Source organism: Castanea sativa, chromosome 5, assembly GCF_040712315.1.
Source record: "Castanea sativa cultivar Marrone di Chiusa Pesio chromosome 5, ASM4071231v1".
Taxonomy (NCBI): Eukaryota; Viridiplantae; Streptophyta; class Magnoliopsida; order Fagales; family Fagaceae; genus Castanea; species Castanea sativa.
The window spans coordinates 2,430,688-2,453,110 of NC_134017.1; the positions used below are offsets into that span (position 1 = coordinate 2,430,688).

The 22,423-nt window shown below is 35.8% G+C and overlaps 2 protein-coding genes across 4 annotated transcripts; one reads left to right on the forward strand and one right to left on the reverse strand.

Annotated features, from left to right (window-relative positions):
* Nucleotides 1-738: 738 nt before the first annotated feature.
* LOC142636048 (peroxisomal (S)-2-hydroxyacid oxidase GLO4-like) lies at nucleotides 739-5,321 on the forward strand. 3 transcript variants are annotated; one of them, XM_075810114.1, is made up of 12 exons: nucleotides 739-876; nucleotides 1,786-1,932; nucleotides 2,015-2,139; nucleotides 2,223-2,269; nucleotides 2,343-2,420; nucleotides 2,550-2,674; nucleotides 2,837-2,894; nucleotides 3,040-3,102; nucleotides 3,397-3,466; nucleotides 3,768-3,868; nucleotides 4,218-4,322; nucleotides 4,856-5,321. In XM_075810114.1, the coding sequence occupies exons 2-12, from the start codon at nucleotides 1,790-1,792 to the stop codon at nucleotides 5,033-5,035; spliced, it is 1,095 nt and encodes a 364-aa protein (XP_075666229.1). In that variant the 5' UTR covers nucleotides 739-876; nucleotides 1,786-1,789; the 3' UTR covers nucleotides 5,036-5,321. The 3 variants fall into 3 exon arrangements, with proteins under 3 accessions (XP_075666229.1, XP_075666230.1, XP_075666228.1); XM_075810115.1 differs by having other exon boundaries at nucleotides 875-1,094; XM_075810113.1 differs by lacking the exon at nucleotides 739-876 and adding an exon at nucleotides 1,141-1,266.
* A 4,628-nt stretch (nucleotides 5,322-9,949) lies between these two features.
* Nucleotides 9,950-19,516, reverse strand: LOC142636090 (protein PHYTOCHROME-DEPENDENT LATE-FLOWERING). The gene is made up of 12 exons (XM_075810166.1): nucleotides 19,144-19,516; nucleotides 17,510-17,591; nucleotides 17,365-17,429; nucleotides 17,158-17,241; nucleotides 16,603-16,683; nucleotides 15,711-15,872; nucleotides 15,518-15,616; nucleotides 14,047-15,437; nucleotides 13,042-13,256; nucleotides 12,811-12,950; nucleotides 12,127-12,165; nucleotides 9,950-12,013 (listed from the first exon to the last, which is right to left on the reverse strand). The coding sequence occupies exons 1-12, from the start codon at nucleotides 19,267-19,269 to the stop codon at nucleotides 10,244-10,246; spliced, it is 4,254 nt and encodes a 1,417-aa protein (XP_075666281.1). The 5' UTR covers nucleotides 19,270-19,516; the 3' UTR covers nucleotides 9,950-10,243.
* Between the last annotated feature and the right edge of the window lie 2,907 nt (nucleotides 19,517-22,423).

Consider the following 22,423-nt stretch of genomic DNA (forward strand, 5'->3'; position numbering starts at 1 on the left):
TTCACATACACATAACAAAATCGTTCTAAATCTAGATCCAAATTCATCAAACCCATATACAAATTCATATAAATAATCAAACCGAAATTGAAAAAAGAAGAAGGAGAAAAAGAAGAAAGAAAGAAGAAGATGTTGAAGAAGAGGAAGAAAAACCCAAACTGAAATTTTGCTTTCTCTGCCCAAAATCACTGCCCTTATTCAAACCCAACCCAAAACCATCATCTATAATAAAAGCATAAAACTCAAATTGTAAAAGAAGAAGAGGAAAGAAAAAGATTCTCAAAAAAAAAAAAAAAAAGGAGAAGAAAGAGAGGCAGAGATAGAGATAAGAACTGAAGAAGGGGAGTGTATTATGACTTAGAAAAAACTGGGGGTGTTAGGTGGGGGTAAGTGAGAAATAATAGAAAAAGGAAGGAGAAATATTATTTCAATAAAAGAAGTGTATATAATAGATAAACTGATGTGGATGTTTTGTAAAAGTGATGATGTAAAATAAAAATAAAAAGTAAGTTTTTTTGTGTAAAATAGATGGAATCTTTTATATATACTAATATGGTTGCTCTATGCAATCATGCCACGTGAATGAAAATGTACTGGCCACTACAAAGCTCTTGTTTTGAAAATATACAGGCCAGATAAGGCATTGTACTTTAATACAAGCTGTCTTGTGTGGGATCAAAAAATAGAAAGCACACTAGCCCACCAACATATTTAACTCGTTTTAGATTTATATTTAATTTAAAAGTAGCCACACATTATTTTGAACTACAACTACACACATTTCTCCTACATTAACTTTAGTCAATGTCATTGCCTGAAACCTTCATTGGCTGTTAAGATTGTATTAAATCTTTAAGAGTTTCACGTTTCTTATAGGTATGTGCTGCTTAACTTTGATCATTATCAACTTCCTTGACCATAAATCCAAGGGTTGGCCTAGTGATCTCTAAGACCTCATGAGATTTATGAGGTCTTGGATTCAAAGCCTTTAGCTAGTATTTTGGAGTCACTCTCCAAGGAATTTCTCTCTGTAATTACATAGAATTACATAGTGAGTTAGACTAGAGATTGCACACATTTGGGGAAATAATCAGGTGCTTGAAGAGCTTTGGATCCATCCTCATTAGCCCCCCCCCCCCCCCAAAAAAAAATCCTTGATAATTGTTTGAGTTGCAATGAATGTTACTTTATGGATCATCATGCTTTTTATTGGTTTTAATGGCTTTGATGCACTTTTAGGCATTTAGCTGGTTTGATGCTAGTTATGTAAGTGCCATGATGAATCTTTTAGCTCTTCACTACTTTGTATGCCATGAACTCAACATAGAGAAGAAAAAAAGATTTTAATGTTTTTGGGATATCTTACCAACCCATATGAATGTGCCTATGTAGATATTTAAAATATTATTTTGCTTAATTGGTCAGTGATCTAGAAATTGACTTGTTTAAAATTTAGTGGTGAGAAATGGCCAATATATAATTTGTCAATGGCTTTGATCATAGTTCATCAATGTAGCATTATTTTGGGCAAGAAATTTAGAGTTGCTAGGAAACCAAACTTTGCCTCAAGCTGGTGTGCGCTTCTGCGGATATATTATAATATAAACAAGGTCAAGCAAAACTTTTTTGTCACAAAACAAGGAGCATCACCTATTTTAGGAAATTATTGCTATTATGGAAACTATCATAATCAATGTCTTTAAATGGAGTAGTCACTTGAGACTGCATCTAGTACTAGATCACTGGAAAGTAGCAGTAATACATCGTTAATTCTCATGTTTCCAGGGTAATGGAGGGTGAACCTGTTAATGTGAACGAGTTTCAAGAGTTGGCAAGGCAAGCTCTTCCGAAAATGCATTATGACTATTATACTGGAGGAGCTGAGGATCAATACACATTAAAAGAGAATGTGGAAGCATTTCGTAGAATTACGTATGCTGCGGCTAATTCTGTTGGCGATTTTTGTTGCAAACTAGTTACAATGATTTCCTGATCAATTTCTATTGCTTCTCAGATTCCGGCCTAGAATGCTTGTAGATGTAAGCAGAATAGACTTTTCAACTACTGTATTGGGTTACAACATCTCAGCGCCAATTATGATCGCTCCATCTGGTCTGCACAAGTTGGCACATCCAGAAGGTCCAAATCTTCTTGGAAGGGCTCTCACTCTCAGTTGACATTTGTTTGGATTCTAATTTACTTACTCATTGTGATTATTCCAGGAGAGATTGCCACAGCCAGAGCAGCAGCTGTGTCTAATACTATAATGGTATTGATTTGACAAATATGGAGCTAATTTTCTTGCTGAGGTGCATGAATTGTAAGTTAATTTTTCATTGCAGGTTTTGTCCTCCATGTCTTCCTGCACTATCGAGGAGGTTGCTTCCAGCTGCAATGCTGTTCGGTTTTTTCAATTATATGTATTCATCCTTCTTTGGCGTTTAAAAGCTCATTCAATAAATTTATCCTTTTGGTTGCTGTTTTGTCTTTGTTTTGGTGATCAAATTGTTAGCAACTCACACTCTAATCTGATATTCGTCTGGGAATAGGTATACAAGAGCCGAGATGTATCAGCTCAGCTAGTTCAGAGAGCTGAAAGAAATGGATACAAGGCTATTGTCCTGACAGTTGATGTTCCCAGGCTTGGTCGAAGGGAAGCAGACATAAAGAGCAAGTAGATATCTTTTTTTCTTTTTTTTTCCAACACTAATCATTTTATTTTCTTCACAGTTGGGTATATATTTCTACATGTAATGGTATTTATTTTCCTTTCATACCAACACAATAAGCTTTATCTTAAATCTGATTTGAAATATGACTGCAATAAGTTCTGCAGAATGATTTTACTGCAGATAAAGAATTTTGAAGGCCTCTCATCAACTAAAGTTGACAATGTGAGTGGAATTGTTCAACTCCTAATTTTCACATTTAAGTGTGCCAGATGCATGGAATTTACATGAATGGATACATGTTAACTGAAGTTCAATATTTAATTAAAAAAAAAATTTCCAGTTACTCAATGAATCTACTTTTCTGCAGGATGATGGTTCAAAATTAGAAGCTTTTGCCAAAAGGACCTTTGATGATTCTTTGTGTTGGAGGGTATAAACCAGTTAATTATTCTGATTACCTTGTAATATGCTGTTGATAAAATTTTGGGAACTAGGAAAGAAGTTGATTTCCTAGAACCGAAATTTTCAAAACTAGTTATAATAATAATAATAATAATAGAACTGATTTTAGCATTACGTAGTTTAGTTGGTGCTTTTATAACTTTATGCTGAGGTTGTGGCTTCAAGATACCATTGGAAGTGCCTTTTCTCAATGAGGGGGTGCGCAAGGGCCATGGTTTCTTACATTCTTATGAGTTTAACTAGTGCATTACAACATACGCAGGACATAGGATGGTTAAGATCTATAACAAAGTTGCCAATTCTGATCAAGGGGGTACTCACTCGTGAAGACGGTAGGGCCTCCATTTTATGGTATTTGCATCTCATCATTTTTGCAAATGTCAGTTAGTCATCCTTTTGACCTTCAAACTTTCTAGTAGAGGATCCCTGTCAATCATCCTGATTATGTGATTTTTATTTCTGATTATTACCTCCTCTGTCCACTCTGCCAAACATTTCACTGTAAATCACTTTAAATTCTGTGTCTTTACATAATCTTGATAATTTACTCAGATCCTTGAATGTTGTGGTAGTGCTTTACTTTCTGTGCAACATTCAGATATCCTTAACATTTGATAATACTACTATTGGCAGCAATAAAGGCTGTAGAAGTAGGTGTTGCTGGGATTGTTGTCTCAAATCATGGAGCTCGCCAGCTTGATTATACTCCTGCCACTATTACTGTTCTGGAAGAGGTAAAGCTTTATTTCTACTGCTTAGTATAAGACTTTTTTACTCATTAAGCGCGTAGGTGTAAACACAGATACTAGGTTTTACCAGTAGATACATTGCATCTCTGTGCCCATTTTATTGTTAGAAGTTAAAAGTATTAGGGGTTAGGGAAACTTTGTAGGTGGTAATGCGGTAGCTAGGCATCCTTAACATAACAATCTGTAGGAATTTTTATCATTTTAATACAGGAAATGTACGTGCTCATTCATTCCTGCTGAGGAATTTTCTGTTTGGACTTGAGTGAACTAGTATGCTCTTTGGCATGCTAAGGAGGACAGAAATTGTGAATACTTAGGTACCTTGTGGTTGCAGGTGGTTCATGCTGTTGGAGGGAAAGTTCCTGTGTTCCTTGATGGAGGAGTGCGGCGAGGAACAGATGTCTTCAAGGCATTAGCCCTTGGCGCACAAGCCGTCCTTGTAAGCTCTCCACCCCAAACTAACTTATGAATCTTCTCTTGCACTATTTATTCACATGAAATGTCAGTCGTGTAGTTGCTATTTAAAGCAAACAAGTAGTAATTTTCAGTCATGCATTTGTGTAATTGCTGTTATGTGAGTTTCAAGTGTCAATAGATGTCTGTGAAACCAACTAATGCCATGCAGCTCTATCATACTCGGCTGCTAGACTGCCAGTTTTTTTTTTCAACTTATTGTTTGATCTGAGTGGCACCTCAACTAATTTCTGTCTAACTTGCATGTGAAAATAAAAAACTTGTAAGTTGCTCAGGATAAATTCCTAGATCATTGAACATTTTGAGAGTAGTGGATATAGTTGTGGGAGTGACATGACTAGGCAGTTTTAAGCCTCAACACTCACACTTGCAATCAACACTCAATTTTTTCTTCTCTCTATCTCAAAGTGGATTCTGATATATAAGAATCTCTGAGAATTTTACTATTCATAGTCATAGCTTTCTAAACCCTATTGTAATCTATATATTTTATTGCAGATTGGAAGGCCTGCTATCTATGGGTTGGCAGCGAAGGGGGAATATGGGGTGAGAAAAGTCATCCAAATGCTGAAGGATGAGCTTGAGCTCACCATGGCACTGTCTGGCTGTCCTAGTGTGAAAGATATTACTAGAAGCCATGTGAGGACACAACATGAAAAGTTCCATTCAATGCTCTAATAAAATATTGAAGCATTAAAACATTGTCCTAAAGAAAAATTATTCAAATTATCAACCATGAATAGGTGTGGAATATGTTGAGATTTCTTCAATGATCAAGTTGGCATGTAGATAGTGAAATGGTACCATGAATACTATCTTCTGCCATATCTATTTCTGTTTTATAAATAAGTGTGGTTGTTATATATGTAGAACCTTTTGGTCCATGTTAGAGATAAAGGTTTAGAGCACAACCCCATTGTATTATCCTACTCTTAATTGTGAGTTTAAGGATCATTATTTTCTATTTTCCATTTTTCCTATTCGTAGATTTCTGTAAAGTTTTATAGAATTTAAAAAAATAAAATAAAATAAAAAAACCTCAAGCTCATACCTGGAGAAATTATTCCATAAGCCTGGGCATAAGGGTATGCGTCTCGAAGTTATTGATTGAAAAAAACATTTTTAAAATGGGGGGGGGGGGGGGGGGGTTACATTTTTTTTTCCCCTTAAACTCTTGTAAGTGGTAATGGCTAATCATGGTGGATTGGTAGTGTGGTGGTGTGAGAATTTGACAGTGTCAATGCTGAATTCACTTTAGGCATAGAGCTTTTAAGGCTGTTTGAGAATGAGCCAAGTTTGGAAGAGGTGGAAGAAGCTTTTCATGTACATATTATTGTACATTTTAAAACCCACTGATCATATGTGAATTTGTAAAACTTATATAATAAAATTGTTAGGATCTTTTTTACATTTTTTAACTTAAAATGGCCTAAGTGACCTAAACTAACTGTACACAGCCACCATACAACTATCAGTAGGGCTGTCAACAAGTCGAACTTTGCCGAGTATTGAATGTTCAAGCTCGGCTCGACAACAAATAAAAACAATCAAGCTTGGCTTAAGCTTGAACCAAGCCTACAAACAGTGTTTGAGCTTGAGCTCAACTTGGCTTGGCTTAATTCATTAGTCAAGCCAAGCTCGAGCTCAATATCAAGCTCTTGAGATCGAGATCCAATACAAGTACATTATCAAGCTCATACTAAGTATAATGCCAAGCCTATTTAGTTTAGATGAGTGGTCCTAATACTCAATTAATTTAAGGCTTGGAAAGATATGGATTAATTGTTCAAGCCCATGTCGAAATCATTACAAAGCACATAAGCCAACCTAAGCTTGATTTGTTTTTTATTGAGTCTTATCGTTCACAAGTCCATTCATGAACAATATTTTTTGCTTGGACTCTGTTTATTTACTAAACAGACCTTAAGACTCAAATTTGATTTATTTATAAACAAATAAACATGAACGAGTTTTTAATTGAGCCAAGCTCGAAATGTTTATGAACGGCTTAGTTCATTATAGTATTGTGTGGTCTCAAATTTGTCATCAAGTTTCAGTTTTAGGGCTAAGATAATGATCCCAATCAAGACCTATGCAATTAAAATAAATAAACCACACACAATGGCAGCCCATGGCTCAACAACGGAGTACCTGTTGTGATTGCAACAAACCCACCTGGCAGCCCATTCCAAACCTCTAATACATCCCAACGGCCCATTAGTAATCGTTCGCTGAAAAGGGTTCATAGCTTGTGTAGTAGAGACGCCAACCTAATTACCTTAGTGGGCGGTATTAGAAAAACATATGCTCTGTAATATTATTTTTTGAATTTCACTTTATGTTTCACCAATTATAGTATCTCTTTATATTAAGTGTTTTTTTTTTTTTTTAACTTTGGTTATTTTATAAGGAAGTTAATTGAATATATGATAAGTTATGATTGATGGAACACAAAAAATAGGATAGGAAATTTGAATTCGTAGTGTTAGAGCACTTGCATCAACTATAGTAAAATGGCCTAAGAGCTAAATTTTGCCTAACAAACCCCAAAAATCACTCGCATTAGCTTTATACTTCCATTTTGCTACCATATTTGTGCAAATATATACAACCACTTGTAGTTGTGCATTTCAATCTTTTATTCTTTCTTTGCGTTTCTCAAGAATAAATAGAGAAAGTGAATGATAGTTATAGTGTATGAAGAGATAGAAAAAAAAAATTTAAGTAAGAAAATTTGATATTTTAATGAAATAGAATTTACAATAAATAATTAGATGTTAATGTTTTGAAAATTGGTCAAGTCAAAATAGAAAATAAATAGGTTTTTTTCACTAAAAATATATATAAATTTTTCCACAAGCTATTGAACCTATTGAATGGGGCTTATAGATTCAACCCAAGCTATTTAAACTACAACAAAAATGTCTCTAGTACTACAACAAGGGTTACATTGTGGCCTTCCCATTTCTATGGGCTTCCTAAATGCATCAAACTGGTCCACCCTTGGGCCTTCAATGAAACTGCCCCAAAGTCCCCCGCAATCCCAAAAGAAAATGGATAGGCTCGAACCTTTAATTCTGCATGTAACGGGCCTAATGGCATGTCTGAATCCTAACAAAACACTGCTGCCACGCTTCAACCATGCATGCTAGGCATATCCTCTACAATTGTCATTGGCCACTAACATTATTTTAGAGCAATGCTACGTACACAAAAATAAATTTTCAAAACAATAAGCTATCAAGTTTTTATTGGTTCTTAACTAAATCTTCCACTAATATCACTCTTTACCAGTTGGGTGTGAAATTTTTTACCAATTTTTTTGTTACAAACTTTTATCCACATTTTATCTTTTTACTTCTACTATTCTTCCAACTAAATAAATAGTGGTCATGGAAAGGCAAATTCTTTCTCAAATCTTTGTAGTAAGATTTGTGAGAAGCATTTTAACTCAAAATAAAATGAATTCTAAAACTTCTATATTCTTAGGTTTTCTCTTTGCGGCTATTCTTCTCATTTGTTCAACCATGGTGGTGGCAAAGATACCCAATAACGAGAAAATACGTTAGTATATTTTCACCTTATAAAATTACTACTTCGCTTCATCTTTGTAATAAATATTAGAGAGGTTTCTTTTTCCTTCCTATATTGTTAGTTAAAATTCAATTTAGACCCATTTTTACTTCAGTTGTTAAATGAGTCTTTAAAATTTAGTTTTTTTTTTTTTTCAATTAAGTCTTCACTTTGTTAAAAGAAGTCAATTTGGGTCTTTCATCCAAATTTATTAGCATATATATGAAGCTATGCAAATAATTTTTTTATAAATTACATAACCCTCCTTTGAGGTTTATCGTTAACACAACCCTCAAAAGTTTTGAATCCCCATTAAAGTTTGAATAAAAGCAACAATTAAGTTTCTACTAATGAAATATTAAATTTTTTAAAAGAGATTTTAATTAATACATACATACTTTGTGCATTTATTCATTTTAATTATTTAATATTAAAATGCTCCAACACTTTGAATAAAAGCAACAATTAAGTTTATACAAATAAAATATTAAAATTTTTAAAACATACATACTTCAAGGGAAGTACTATTGTTCTATTCATACAAACCTCAAGAGGAAGATGTCATTTGTACAAACATTTAGGGAAGTACTATTTTCAAAAATCTCAAGGGAGGGTAATGTAATTTTTTTTTTTTTACTGTATTCATCAAACAATAAGATCTATCAAATGACAATTTCATGAAGGTTTTTCATTTAATTTTTTAATAATAAAGAATGTTTAAACGATATTGTCTATTAAAAACTAATTTACGCATTAATTTTTATAAAATGAGGAACTCAATTGACAAAAATTAAAATTTAGGGACTAATTTGACAAATGAAGTGAATTGAATTTTTTTTTTTTTAAATGATTTAGTTTCTTGAAATTTAAAAATGAATTTCATCATCCTGCTATAATTTCTTGCATCAAATTGTATAAAAATTCCAAAAGGGCTCATTTCCTATGCTATGAGAATTGTAATAGACCATGTATGATTTATAAAGGGGTTTATAGATTATACTTATAGTACTCGGTATTTTCTATAGTGGAGGTGATCGCAAAAATAAACCAAGTAGAAAATGCAAAGTTCCACTTGCCCACCTGCGATCTTGACTGTTGCGCCAATGACCCAGTTGATGGAATGTGCTTTTTATGTTGCCGTGATGATGTCAAGTCTCATGGCTTAGAAAACTGAAGCCATGGCAAAAGAAGGTGGGTAAGGGCATACATCCCACATTTCTTTTCTAAATCTGTCTTTTAGGACCCTTCTACTGCGTTATCTCATTTGACTCTTAAGTTTGATTTGAGAACAGTTTATTTAATTGAAATTGAAAACTTTTTGCTGGAAGTGTAAGGAAAAAAAAAAAGTTAAAAACTAGTTGAATAGTACAATAAGACATATAAATAATTCCAAAAAGTGCAATAATCATTGCACTTTATGCCTGTGGATCAAGAAACAGTGTCGCTGGAAATAAATCCTTAGAATTTTTGTATTTTTACATGTCTAAATTGTTCGATTCAATTTAAAGCTGATACACATTATGGAGAAAAGCCGCATGTTTTTTTTTTCTTTGAAACTAGTAATTCTAACCTTTTGGATGGTTTTTGGGTTCTTTTCGTCTACCGCTTGTACATTTTACCCAGGCTTGCATCATGCAATCTTTTTTTTTTTTTTAGAATGACATGCAATCTATTTTAATTTATCTTAATTTGTCAGTAAAATATTATACACAGCGTTATACTATACGTTATTACAACTTAAAATCCAACCAAAAATAAAATGAAAGAAAAGAAACTGGCTTTCATTCTAGGTGTTGATTATGTTCTGATTCATTAAGATGCTTTAAGTATGAGATAGCCCAATTGACAATGTGAGTGAGTCGCAATTAAAATGGCATCAATCACTAAACTAACAGGTTACAATACCATCAATTCGACTCAACTAAGCTTTAAGATTAAGACCCTATCCCAGGCCATATGCCCAGGTGTTCCTTCATCTCTGTAAGAATTATGTCTTTCCTTAAAATGTATACACGCAACTAAAACATCTAAATAATCAAGTTTGGTCATTCTAATTCATGACTTCTTTTAATATAAAATTATACTACAAATATTTCAAATGTCACATAATATAACATTCACATAAATGAACCCCTTGCATTGCAACGCCTACAAGCTAGTTTATACACTTAGTAAAGCATGGGGCATTTTGAAATCAGATTTATTACTTTCTAGGTACTAGTTTTTCTGACTAAAATCAAGAACTAAAAATGACCTTCCCAAGAAAGGCTTTGAACCAGCACTTGAAGCAGACCCTGAGACTTTTGTGCTTCACTATGCGTTACTTACAGAATTGCCCTTATTCACACCTTGTAGGTCCATAGGAGAGTGGGCAATACTACTAACTGAACCGAGGGTCTGAGAGCTCAACTGTGGACTAGCTGGACAGGCATCTGGATTACCAGCACTCATGGCATGGATTGCCCCAGAGCTCAGTTGAGGGCTCATTGGTGTTCGTTGACTCATTTGCTGAGGACTAGCTTGCTGTTGTTGCATTTGTTGGTTCAGTTGTGGTATTACCATGGTCGATGGTGAGCCCACCTGTGAAGGTGAGACCACAGCCTGGAGTGGTGAGGTGGTTTCTTGCTGCTGCTGTAGCTGTTGCTGCTGCAACTGCTGCTGAAATTGCTGTTGCTGCTGCTGTTGCAATTGCTGCTGCTGCAATTGCTGCTGCTGCAACTGCTGCTGCTGTTGCTGTTGTAACTGTTGCTGCTGTAATTGTGGTTGCTGCTGTTGTTGTTGCTGTTGGTTCATGTACATACCCATCCCTGGTATCCCCGACATCAACTTCGGCGGACCCATATGCCCCATGGCTGCCCGTTGCATTGAACTGATGTTAGTCCGGTTTAAGGTCTGACCAAGCATTGAAAGACCAGAAGAGCCTGGATGTATCTGTCTGGCTGCTGAAATCCCAGCTAGGCTTGGCTGAGGGCCCCCTAAAATGTTTGCTCGATTCTGCTGTGCCATTCTTGCCACGAGAGCAGCATGTTGTGGATGCAATCCAGATCGAAGTTGCTGGCTTATTGCGCTGGTAATATTTGAAGCCTGGCTAAGATTCATTGGTTTCTGGCCAACATTCCCTATACTAGAAATAGGTGCCATTGGTGCCGACATTCCAGTTCCTATTCCCCTAGCAGTTCCCATGCCCATGGCATTGCCAAGGCCCCCAAGACCAACCATGTTATTGCCCATGTTTCCCACACCCACAGCTGTTCCAAGTCCCATCATCATTTTCCTTTGCACTTGTGGCTGCTGTTGTTGTTGCTGCTGTTGCTGTTGATGTTGCTGCTGTAACGCCTGAAGTTGGGAAGCCTTGCTGACCATGTGATTGCCCAACTGTATGCTGGGATTCTGCCCGAAGTGTGAAAGTGTAGTTTGTCCAAGCATCATAGGTGACCTCTGGAACTGGGGATGCTGCTGTTGAATCATAGGATGTTGGCTTTGTTGTTGTTGTTGTTGCTGCTGCTGCTGCTGCTGCTGTTGTTGTTGCTGTTGCTGTTGCTGTTGCTGCTGCTGCTGCTGCTGCTGCTGCTGTTGTAGTTGTAGTTGCTGTTGTTGCTGTTGTTGTTGTTGTTGTTGTTGCAGTTGTTGTTGTTGTTGCAGTTGTTGTTGTTGCTGTTGTTGTTGTTGTTGTTGTTGCTGTTGTTGTAGTTGTTGTTGCTGCTGTTGCTGCTGCTGCTGTTGCTGCTGCTGCTGATGATGACGATGAAGTGATGATTGTGGGTCCAGCTGTTGTGACCGCTGGGGCATTGAAACCCCAGACAAGAGTCCTTGAGACATCTGTAAGGCCTGGGGGTTTCCTGGGGGCAGCATCCTTGCATTTGCTAAAGGATTCTGGGATGAGTTTAGAGAGGCATTACCACTGTTAGTTGGCTTTGCAACTTCATTTGATGGTTGACCAGAAACTGCTTCTGGGTATTGCTGCATCTCAGCTACTGAATTGTGCAGGACTCCAGCAGCATTTGATTGGCTGCCTGAGGCAAGATTCATTCGGATTGGTTTTGTTCGGATTTGATCATCCACAGGATACCCTTCATGTCTCATCTGCATGAGCAGGTACCATTATGCACATTAGATAAAAAGAAGAGGAAAACAAAACACAGTAATTTGTCTTCTTCTTTTTTTTCTGAGCTTCAACACCATATCTTATAACATACCAGTGAACAAAGCTGCTCTGCAAGCAAATCGGCCAAATGCTGTAACAAGAATTAGATATCTAAATCAGAACGACAGAAGACACATACTTGCAGGGGGATAAGGGGGAAAATAAAAGAGAGCCTAAATATCAGGAAAACATAAAACTGACACTGCTGAAAAACTTTTTAGCCTATCAATCCATATCAAGCCATTGACTGCCCAGTCAATCAATAAGCCATCTCCTATCACCAGCTAATGGATGCTGGGAATATAACCAGATGAGATAAACTTTTCTAAATAACCGATGCAACGTATCAATGAATTTCCTTTAGGATTGGATAACATCATCACTGCAAAAATGCTTTAGAAGACAGAACACAGGCAATTAAAGGACAGCTTCGATATCAAAACAAGTGCGGTGGAGATGAAAATGCATTGATCAATGGATGAAAAAGAAAAGATTCAGTCAGAACTATAATGGAAGAAAATTTGCAGGAGAAGTATTGGTAGGCTGATTTGGAGGACCACCAAAAGGGTATCAAAGAAGACTAGGGGAAAGTTAAAGGTATTCAAAAGGGTAAAAAAGAAAGGACCAAATATTGAAGAATCATTTGTGTTGATGACCGACTGAAAATGGCCACTATGACCAATTCAATAGGCAGATCCTTCTTAGACAGCAAAAATAGAAATTGTGCAGAACTCACTGTATTGGGCAATGTAGGAAGGTGATCCTCCACAGCCAAATAATCACCATCTTCTATTTCTCCATAATGCATTGCTACAGTACCACATGGCTTCTCTGACATGATCATCCTAGCTCTTACCCTATGTGAAGCAGTATTATCTGCAGAAGCAAAATGGAACATGAGGATAAGGTGCAAAACATCAAGACATAAGTAAAGATTAAATAACTTGCAACCAATAGTACAACAAACCTGGCTCCAGAATTTTTATTATTCTTATTTTGCAGATATTCATGCTGCCACCTGCTAGTGACTTAGACAATGACCTTGCATCTGCATCATCTTCGGAATCCTCATTAGTGGAAATATCAGAGAGAAACTCTGCCAAACGTTGAGTGGGATATGCATTTGGCTTCCTGATGGGGTTTTGATCATCGACCTTACTCTTTTTGCGATTGAGTTGATGCCTGAAACAGTAATCCATAGAACAAGCATAAGAACAAGATAGAGTTTTTTTTTTTTTTTGCTCTGTAAGTTACACAACCAGTGGGCTCTAAACCCAGGACCTCACCATCCATCCATTCTTATATGAGGAGGAAGTGTGATGTGAGCTAGACATCATTGGCAGAATGAACTTAAAAAAACTACCACTTACTAAATGTATGTGAAAAAACAATAGGATGTCAAAAGTTTATACATCCTGAAACTTCCACATAATAAAACATGCAGGGTGCAATCCAAAAAATTTTAATTAAAAAATAAAAAGAGACGAGGAAGCAAGCAGTGAACAATTTTTCTCTCAAAAATCTCAGTAAAAAAGTCCCCAGGGCAGGGGGTATTGGAGAGACCTGGGCTCCGTTTGGATTGTGTTCCAAGTTCACGCGCCTAGCGTTTTTGGCTTTTTTTTTTTTTTTTTTTACCAGCGCCTCTTGCACTGATCATGGGACATGAACAGTGCATTAAGGCAAATGAACAGTTCTGAACAGTAACCAGAAGAAAAAAAAAATTTAATAGTCTTCAGCAATAAATTTTCAGTTTTTAGCAAAATAAGCGATATCCAAACACACACCTGATCCAAAAATCCTTTTTATGTAATCCTTAATGTGCTATTTTAGGGTCAAGTCAAAAGAAAAACAAAATAAAGAGCATTAATATGTTCAATTGATAGGTTGGAGCAATGAATAGAAAAACAACAACATAAACAAAACAAAGCAGCACATAAAATTTTAGGTGATTACAGGTTGATGAACAGAATACCTCATTGTCACCATATCTATCTTTGAGAACCTTTCCAGCATGTTCTGATCAGCCAAAGGTGGTGTTCCAACTGAAGGACTGTTTGCGTTTAATGTCACACTCATATTACTAACGCTAGCTGGGGATGCAACTCCACTCATTGCTGGGGTCTTGGGGAGGGAATTTGATCTCCGTTTCGCGGCAGCTTGAGCTTGGTGTTGCCGTTGTATGGAATCATTAGCACTGGAAGTAATAGATGGGTTCCCACCAACAGTAGGAGCTGAGGTGTTTGCTGACTTCTCCTTTTGTGTTGCTCCAAGTGCAACAGTTGTCGAAACTGCCCCATAATAAGGTCCAAGTGAACCACTAGAAAACTCCCCTGATTTTGATGATAATGGAGATTGAGCCAAAGCTCCAGCAGAAATCCGAGGACTTTGCACTGATTTCCTTTTCTGGAGCTGGTCCTCCCTTCTTGCATCTTTCTCTACATGCGAACCCAGACCATTCCAAGCCGCTTGAGGGAAATTAGATCTCATCATTGCATACTGTAATCTCTGCTGTGATTGCTGTGATTCCAGATGGCTTGTTTCTGTTTCCACCATCAGCATATCATTTTTATTGCGGTTGAGCTCTGACCCATCAAATTTATCAATCTCGAACGGTTCTTCCTTAGCACCATGTCGCATGCCCCTCTGTCCTGCAGCAAATGGCGGTGTTCCAGCATCCTGATTCAGAGTCCCTTCAAACGCCTGATGTGTAAACTTTTGAATAGGCACATTTGCATACGAAATTCCTCTTGCCATTACTTGTGGCTGTAACAATGAATTCTTCCAGTTTATATCAGAACCAGTGAGGCCATCTATATGGGGCCCTATTTGCTGCTGCTGCATTCCATCAAGACCCACTGGTGTAGGCCTTCCTTTTTTGTTAAAGTTGGGCAAGGGTGACATTTGCGCATCTTGATTCTCCCTCTTTCCAAAAACAGAGACACTTGAATTCACATTGTCAGCATATGACATCATGTCCTGCCCAGCAGGGGAAGCCCCTGATGAATTGATAACAGGCCCTGAACCAGGATCCTGCATACCTCTGGGGGTCCCAATCCCCATCTGATACCTCTGTTGATGAGAAGCCAGAGGTAGGGCTGGAACAGAGGCATCTGGTACAAAGCTCCTGGGTCTTAGGGCTACCATGTTTGTTGGGTTAAGATTTTGTGCAGCTAGATTCTCATGTATATGCTGAGGCATTGCATTGCCTGAGATGATTCCTGAATCTCCAACCCTACCGTTAGAGCTTTCTGGTACTCTATCTACGCAAACTTTCTTCCCATTTGTCTTATTACAAGGTAAGAGAGTAGCTTCAGCCATCTGCCTCATTCTCTTTCTCCGGACACTGGACACGGCCAAATCAAGCTGCAAATGAAGTTTTAAATAGTTAAAGACAACCAATCATCTCCAGCCAGGGAACAAGAACTCGATCTGAAAAGGCTTACCTTTGTGGGGACTGGGTTATTACAAAGCCTATCCAACTTAGGAGTAGGATCTAAAAGAAGCCGCGGTTGCAAGGCTTTCAATATACGGGACTCTACCTCCTGCAATCATGTGAACATAAATATGTGACTCCAATACCCCAATTATATGATAGAAATTTAATGGCCAAGGTTCAGAGGAAGTGATTGTACTTACCATCAGATCGCCATAAGTCCAAGAATTATCGGATATCAATGGAATATCCTTTATTACATTCTCCAATGACATCTTAAGGCGTACTTTATTAACAACGGGGGATCCATTAGTTGATGGATCACCAGACCCTTGGTCAACAGCACATTTCCGAAAATCCCGCACCTGCGAAAAATTCAGCAGTGGCAATTTTAAAAATCCTCAATATTAATGGTACCAATCATAACCTGAATTCCAAGATATGTTAATAGAACAAACTTCAAATAGCTACAACAGTAGAAATCAAATGTATATAAACAGTTGCCTGGCTTCTCTACCCCAGATTGAAACTTTTACAAAGTTAAACCTAATCATAGATAGAATCCTTAAATATGTATCCAAGTTGGATCCTCTCTTTCTCTCTGAGGCATACCAAAGAGATTTGTCTGTAAAACACTAGGCAGGAATAAAAATGGAGGCAGTAGTCTTCTCATGATAGGCAAACTCAAAGTGACCAAAATAATGATAGTTAAAACAGTGCAAGCAGAGTAGTGCGGTCAGGTAACGCTGGAAGGAATTTTACAGTAACAGTAATGAGAAACGTCACTGCTGGTCAAATGGTATGGGAAGTACATGAATGGACCACCTAAAAACAACAGGATTCGCTACTAATACTGCCATGCTCAACTGTTGTTAAGAATAATGTACAAGTATTATAAAAAATAATCTTAGCTGGCTTCAACAATTTCTTGGTTCATACACATTGACATGCATGTTTACTTTTACATGCACACATGGAGATTAGTATTCATACAATTTGTTTAAGTTTTCTATTTAATTATCATTTATTTTGACAAGCCAAAAAGTTTATGATGCAGGTGTGATAAAAGTAAATTTCAGTAGTTAAATGACTCACCTCACACACAAGTGTCCCGTCAACAAACTTGCAGTGTATATCATCTAGAATATCTCCAGGCAACAGGCCAGATTCAATGGCCTTTAAATGCATTCACAAATAGAAAGAAACTAATTAGAGTAGGAGATATGTATAGCAAACAGAGACATAGGGAAATCTAGACAGTGATGATGCAGAGGGTAAAAAATAGTGAGCAATGCAAAGATACTGCAACATTATACAAGTTCGATGGAAAAAAAAAATTATATGAAGCAATTCTTGGAAACCCCATTTTTTTCTCAAAATACACCATGTGTGACAAATGGTCTGCACATGCAAATCCATCAGGGTTATCTAGATTATTAAACACTAATAATCAACCCCCTTACATTAATAAGACCAACAAAAGGGAAAATGCCACATTCCTAATATTCATGCAAGACAAATGTCTACCAAAGAAGTCATGGACAGAAGATGTTCCATTCAAAAGCACATCAGTCCCTTTACAAACAACAATCAAGATAATCATCTCTGAACAAAATTGAAGGAAAAGCAGGGAAACAACTAGACATTTACCGAGAAGAGATTTTCAGACGCCCTATCATATGGATGTAACAGCTTCGGAATATCTTGAAGTGTAGCCTGATGCGCAGTCTCATTCTGAAAAATCATAAATTATATGTACTTAGAATGCTATGCATGAGATTGTACAAGGAGTCTCTTTCTGCATTCAATTTACATTCTTCAATTGGTAGCATCCAGTTAATGTTCATTTCAACAAACCTCTAAGGGTTTTCCAATAGAATATCCATCTGGGAAGAGGTTCAATGTGAAGGAAACTTCATCCTCTATCAAAACAAGGGAAAACCAACACAGTCAAGATCCAAACATAACTCGCATATGGCTAACAAAAACAACTGTATCTAACCTGCTGATGGAGGTTGTCCTTCAGCAAACATAAATGATGCAGACACCCCAACAACACCTTCACCTCCTCCAAGAAGATCACCCTATATCATAAGAAAATCCAAACTATCATGACAGAAAATAAAGTACAAATAATTAAATATCAATGTAATTCGGCTTCTCATTCTACTGATTAAAGGGCTTGCAATCAAGTAAAAAACAAAAGCTTTGCTGATTGCAATATGGGGAGTATAATCATGTTCTCTGAATAATACAATATATCAAATTATCTATTTCAATTGCTGGAAGCGAAAGGGAAACTTTAGATTTTGAATTTTAAATTTCCTCTGCATCTCATTTCTGAAGAAGGAAAACTTAAATCAAAAGAGCTGAATGTTTGTATTAACCAAGTAGGCTCCATTCAAAATTTTGGGTTTTCAAGCTCAAAAAACATGCAAAGTATGTCTTCTTCTTTTTTCTTTTTTTTTTCTTTTTAAGATATTTTCAGCAACAAAATGTAGCATAACAGGAACATCACACTGCCAAGACGAAGAAACTACAATTTTCACAAGGTTCCAACTTTATATATATATTTTGCTTACAATAAGTAAGGGAGGGGGAATTCAAATTCAAGTTCTCATTGGGGAGACCAGGCCACAAAGCTCTTGGCTTCAGAAGCTTCCAACAGTTAATTTAACATGGCATCTGCTAAAACACCTTGATAGGTCATGAACAATATTTTAAAAACAAAAAGATTTATGGAAGGTGATTATCAATTTGGAGCTTTAGCCTTTATAGCACCCCCTCCCCAACCAAAAAATACGAGTAAATTTTCCATCTATTGTCAGTTACAGTACCCAAAAAAAAACCCACCAAAACCACTAAGTTTAGCATCTGGGCAAAATACTATTTAAATAAATTACCCATTTACAGTACCAAAAAATAAAAAATAAAAAACACCAAACCACTAAGTTAGCATCTGGGCAAAATCCTATTTAAATAAATTAACCATTTACTGAAAATATATCTTGATTTAGTGCTTCCTGAGACACCTGATGAAAGAAATTAAAATCCTTAAATTTCATGTCTTTACATCATCTGCTTTGAATTCCCAAAAAAAAAAAAAGGTGAAAATCTCACTTCAATTAAGGAAATTAGCACTAAAAAGAAACCCAATTAGTTGCACTAAGCTCAGCTGAAATTCAAGGCCTTTACTTCCAGTAAAAAACCCAAAAGATCTAAGAACTGCAAAATTGAGATCACTAATACTTTTTATTTTCTCAGTATCAAAACAGACTCCCAATTAATTACACAAACTTCAACTGTTCACACAAGAAAATGTCAGCAATCAAAAGACAACAAATTCATATCCCAAATCTCAGTCTCCACCATCCCCATTAATATATATATATATATATATATATATATGAACACTCAGCTGAGCGTAAATCAACTAATTCTACATACACATACAAGTACACACATCAAAACCAAAAATCTCAGCTTTTTCACACAAAACCCAGCTGAAATCCAATACCCAGAATTCCCAATTCCCCACTTCTCCAATTTCCCTCACGTTTTCCCGGGAACCAATCAAGAGTAACCAATCAAATGAATTCAATTCACTTCACATAACTTTTTTGTTTTTTTGGTTACCTGTTGCTTTGAGCTCTCCTTGGAGTTGCTCTCCGGCTCGTCGTCGGCGACAACGGCGCCGTCGTTGGCCGGAGGCTTGGGGCGGTACCTCGCGCCAGTTTTCGAGACCTTGAATGAGACACCCATCTAAAAATTCTGCGGGTCTTAGAGTAGTGTTTGGATCATAAGAAAATGAGAGAAAATTAAGAGAGAAAGAGAGAGAGGGAATTCAAATAAAAAAAAGCAAAACCAGGTTGTCGGGCTAAACCAAAAACCCAGGAAGAAGAAGAAGAAGAAAAAAAAAAAAAGGTTTTTCTGTTTTTGTTGTTATTAGCAGAAAACAAGAAAGAGTAAAAAAAAAAAAGTACAGAGAGAGAGAGAGAGAGAGAAGCACGCGAGGAGATGTGAAAATGTGTAAGTGTTGTTTTATAGCTTTGTTTTGTTTGGTGTTTGACTTTCACTCTTTGAAGATGTTTTTATTAATGATTTGTTACCTTAACAAATCTAGAAGAAAAAAAAATAATAATAAACAATACTTATCTCATAGTAGAATTTATCCCCTTAAGAAATCTAGAAAAATTATATAAATTTTGTCAAACTATATTTTTTTTTTTTTTTTTGGGTCAAAAAATGCATCTAAAGGGTGCTTGGACCAATCAAATCATACCTTTAGAATTTTTTTTTTCTCCTTTTATCTTTGTAAATGGGTAAATTATGATATATGTGAATCACATATATCATAGGTTTTTTACAAACTATACTAAAAAGAGTAAACATGTAAATTTTAGAATGAGCAAATTCAAATGAATATTGATGTATAATTTTAGTGAAGTGAGGCGACACATCGAATACGAGATTTGTTTAAATGAATTAACAATTTCTTCTAAGCAAAATACTAATGTCATTTATGAAGAATTCCATGATTAGTTGACTAATAGAGAAAGTTTTGAGAGAAAATTAAGACTGAAATAATGTTATTCAAGAATGATATGATACACGAGAGGCTCTGTTGCTTATATGCAAAACAGAGTAAGACTATAGTTATAACGGATTAACGACAACTAACCACCTTAACAAACTTAACAGACTACACTAACTAAGTTAATGCGCTAACTATCGTATAACCCATTGTTGGTTACGACTTGTAATACTAGTAGGTGGTTAGAGTAATATAACTTATGTATTATTGGAGAGGACAACTTGTTGTTGGAGAAGAATTTTTCTAGACAAGTCATTTGTTTAATACTTACCAATTTAAACATCCATACCATGGTAATAAATTGGAAGAGATCCCTCTAACCCAATTTCGGCCGAAGAAAATTTTTGTACATGTAGAATTATCATTTTGTGGGTTTTCCACGAATGTTGATGATGCCACTTAAGGACGGAGCCAGGAGTTTTATTGAGGGGGGGCGAAGTATAAAAACATTTTTTTTTTCTTGAAAATTCAAACTAGCATCCATTTAGTATAACAAATGGAAGATGCGAATAATTATTTTTTTAATAAATTACGAAACAATTATATATCAAAAAGGAATATAGCATTATTTTAAATCTAAAAAATCATCATAACTAAAATAATTATTTCAAACCAAGCATGACAATTTTCAACCATAAATTTATAATTTGGAATAGCTTGAGCAAAGCATCAAACATCACTTCCTTGTACATAAAAAATCTCATTAGGAACTTTAGTAATTGTGTCTGTGTGCATCAACCATTGAACAATGTGTAGTGTGTCATGACTCATGACTCGCTTGGGTGTGGCATTTTTAATCTTACTATCTACTAATTGCTAGACATAACAGTAACCATTCCACTAAACAAAAAGACAAAACATCTCAACTGAATTAATTGTTCAATTGCAACAGAGCAACTCCCAAAACGCATTATACACCACTTTATAACTATTAAAAAAAAAATTCATTTCAAAGTCGAATAAAGTGAAGTAGTAATAATGCCGTTCAGAGAAAGATATTAGACAATAAGAAATTAAACGACACAAAAAGAAGCAGAGAGTAACACAACCAAAAAAAGGGTAAAAACTAGAGTCAGAGCAACTTAGCAGATAGGAGATTGGACACACAGTCTCACTAATGAAGTAGAAACGGCGGCAGTATCATGAGTGGATCAAAGAGGGCAAAATCACACACACACTCTCTCTTTGTTCGACTGGTATTTGTATTATCTTTTTTAGGAAATTTTTTCTTTAAAATTAATAGAGCTGAAATTGAACTGTTGATTTGAAGATCTGATTAATTTAGATCTAATAAAATTATTAAGGGCTTTTTTCTTGTTTATTTGGGCTTTACTTTTTATGTTGTTTGGGCTACTTTTTCTTGAATGTTGTTTGGGTTAATTTTTTTTGGTTAAAGAGGTCAAGGTTATATTTTCAGTGGGTAGAAGGGGGGGGGGCGGCATGAACAATTTACTTAAGCCCAAATTCAAAAAACTCATAAAATATTATATACTTCTTTTTTGTTTTATAAATTCCAGGGGGGGCCATTGCCCCCCAAGGTCATCAAATAGCTCCGTCCCTGATGCCACTTATCTAGACTCATAGTATTCTTGCACTTTATATATGTTTTTATGGCACAAAGGATTGTATTGGGTTTTTTTTTTAATTATTATTTGATAATTATGGGGGAATTCAAATCTTGAACATCTCTATTAAAAACACCAAGAGATGCTTGTCGAATTACAAGATTCTTGATTACTGAATTGTTTATCTTTTGGAAACATTTTGGTTTCTTAATAGTATAAATAAGAATAATGATTAATTTGTTTATTTAAATTTATGTTTGAATTCTTTGAAACACATACTATGGTAGGATAACACCTAAGGTAAGTTCAATATACCATTTTCTCTACAACAACATAAGAATGAAAAAAAAAAAAAAAAAAAAAAAACATAAACTCCTTTGATATTTTTTATTGATTTTTTAAATAATATATGTAAGGTCCTGCTTTGGAGCCTAAGCCTAAAGGGAAAAGGATCTCGGCCCAAAGAGTCTAATACAATAAATTTATAGAGAGTGAGCTAAAAAATTAGGCTCTAATGAATCAGATAACAATTATAATGAGCCCAAATGAAAAGAAAGCAAGAATAAAAAGGTTTTATTCAAGCTAAATCGCCCTCGGCACAGTCCGAGGAGACTAAATCTCATATAATTGTCTTTTGAATTTGGTTAGAAGTCCAGTTCTTAATGTTACACTGTTTCTCCCCCTATTTTTTCGATCCCCCTCCCCCTGGAGGGTTTCTTACATTATATAGCTCCCCTTAGATGATCTTAGCCCTCCA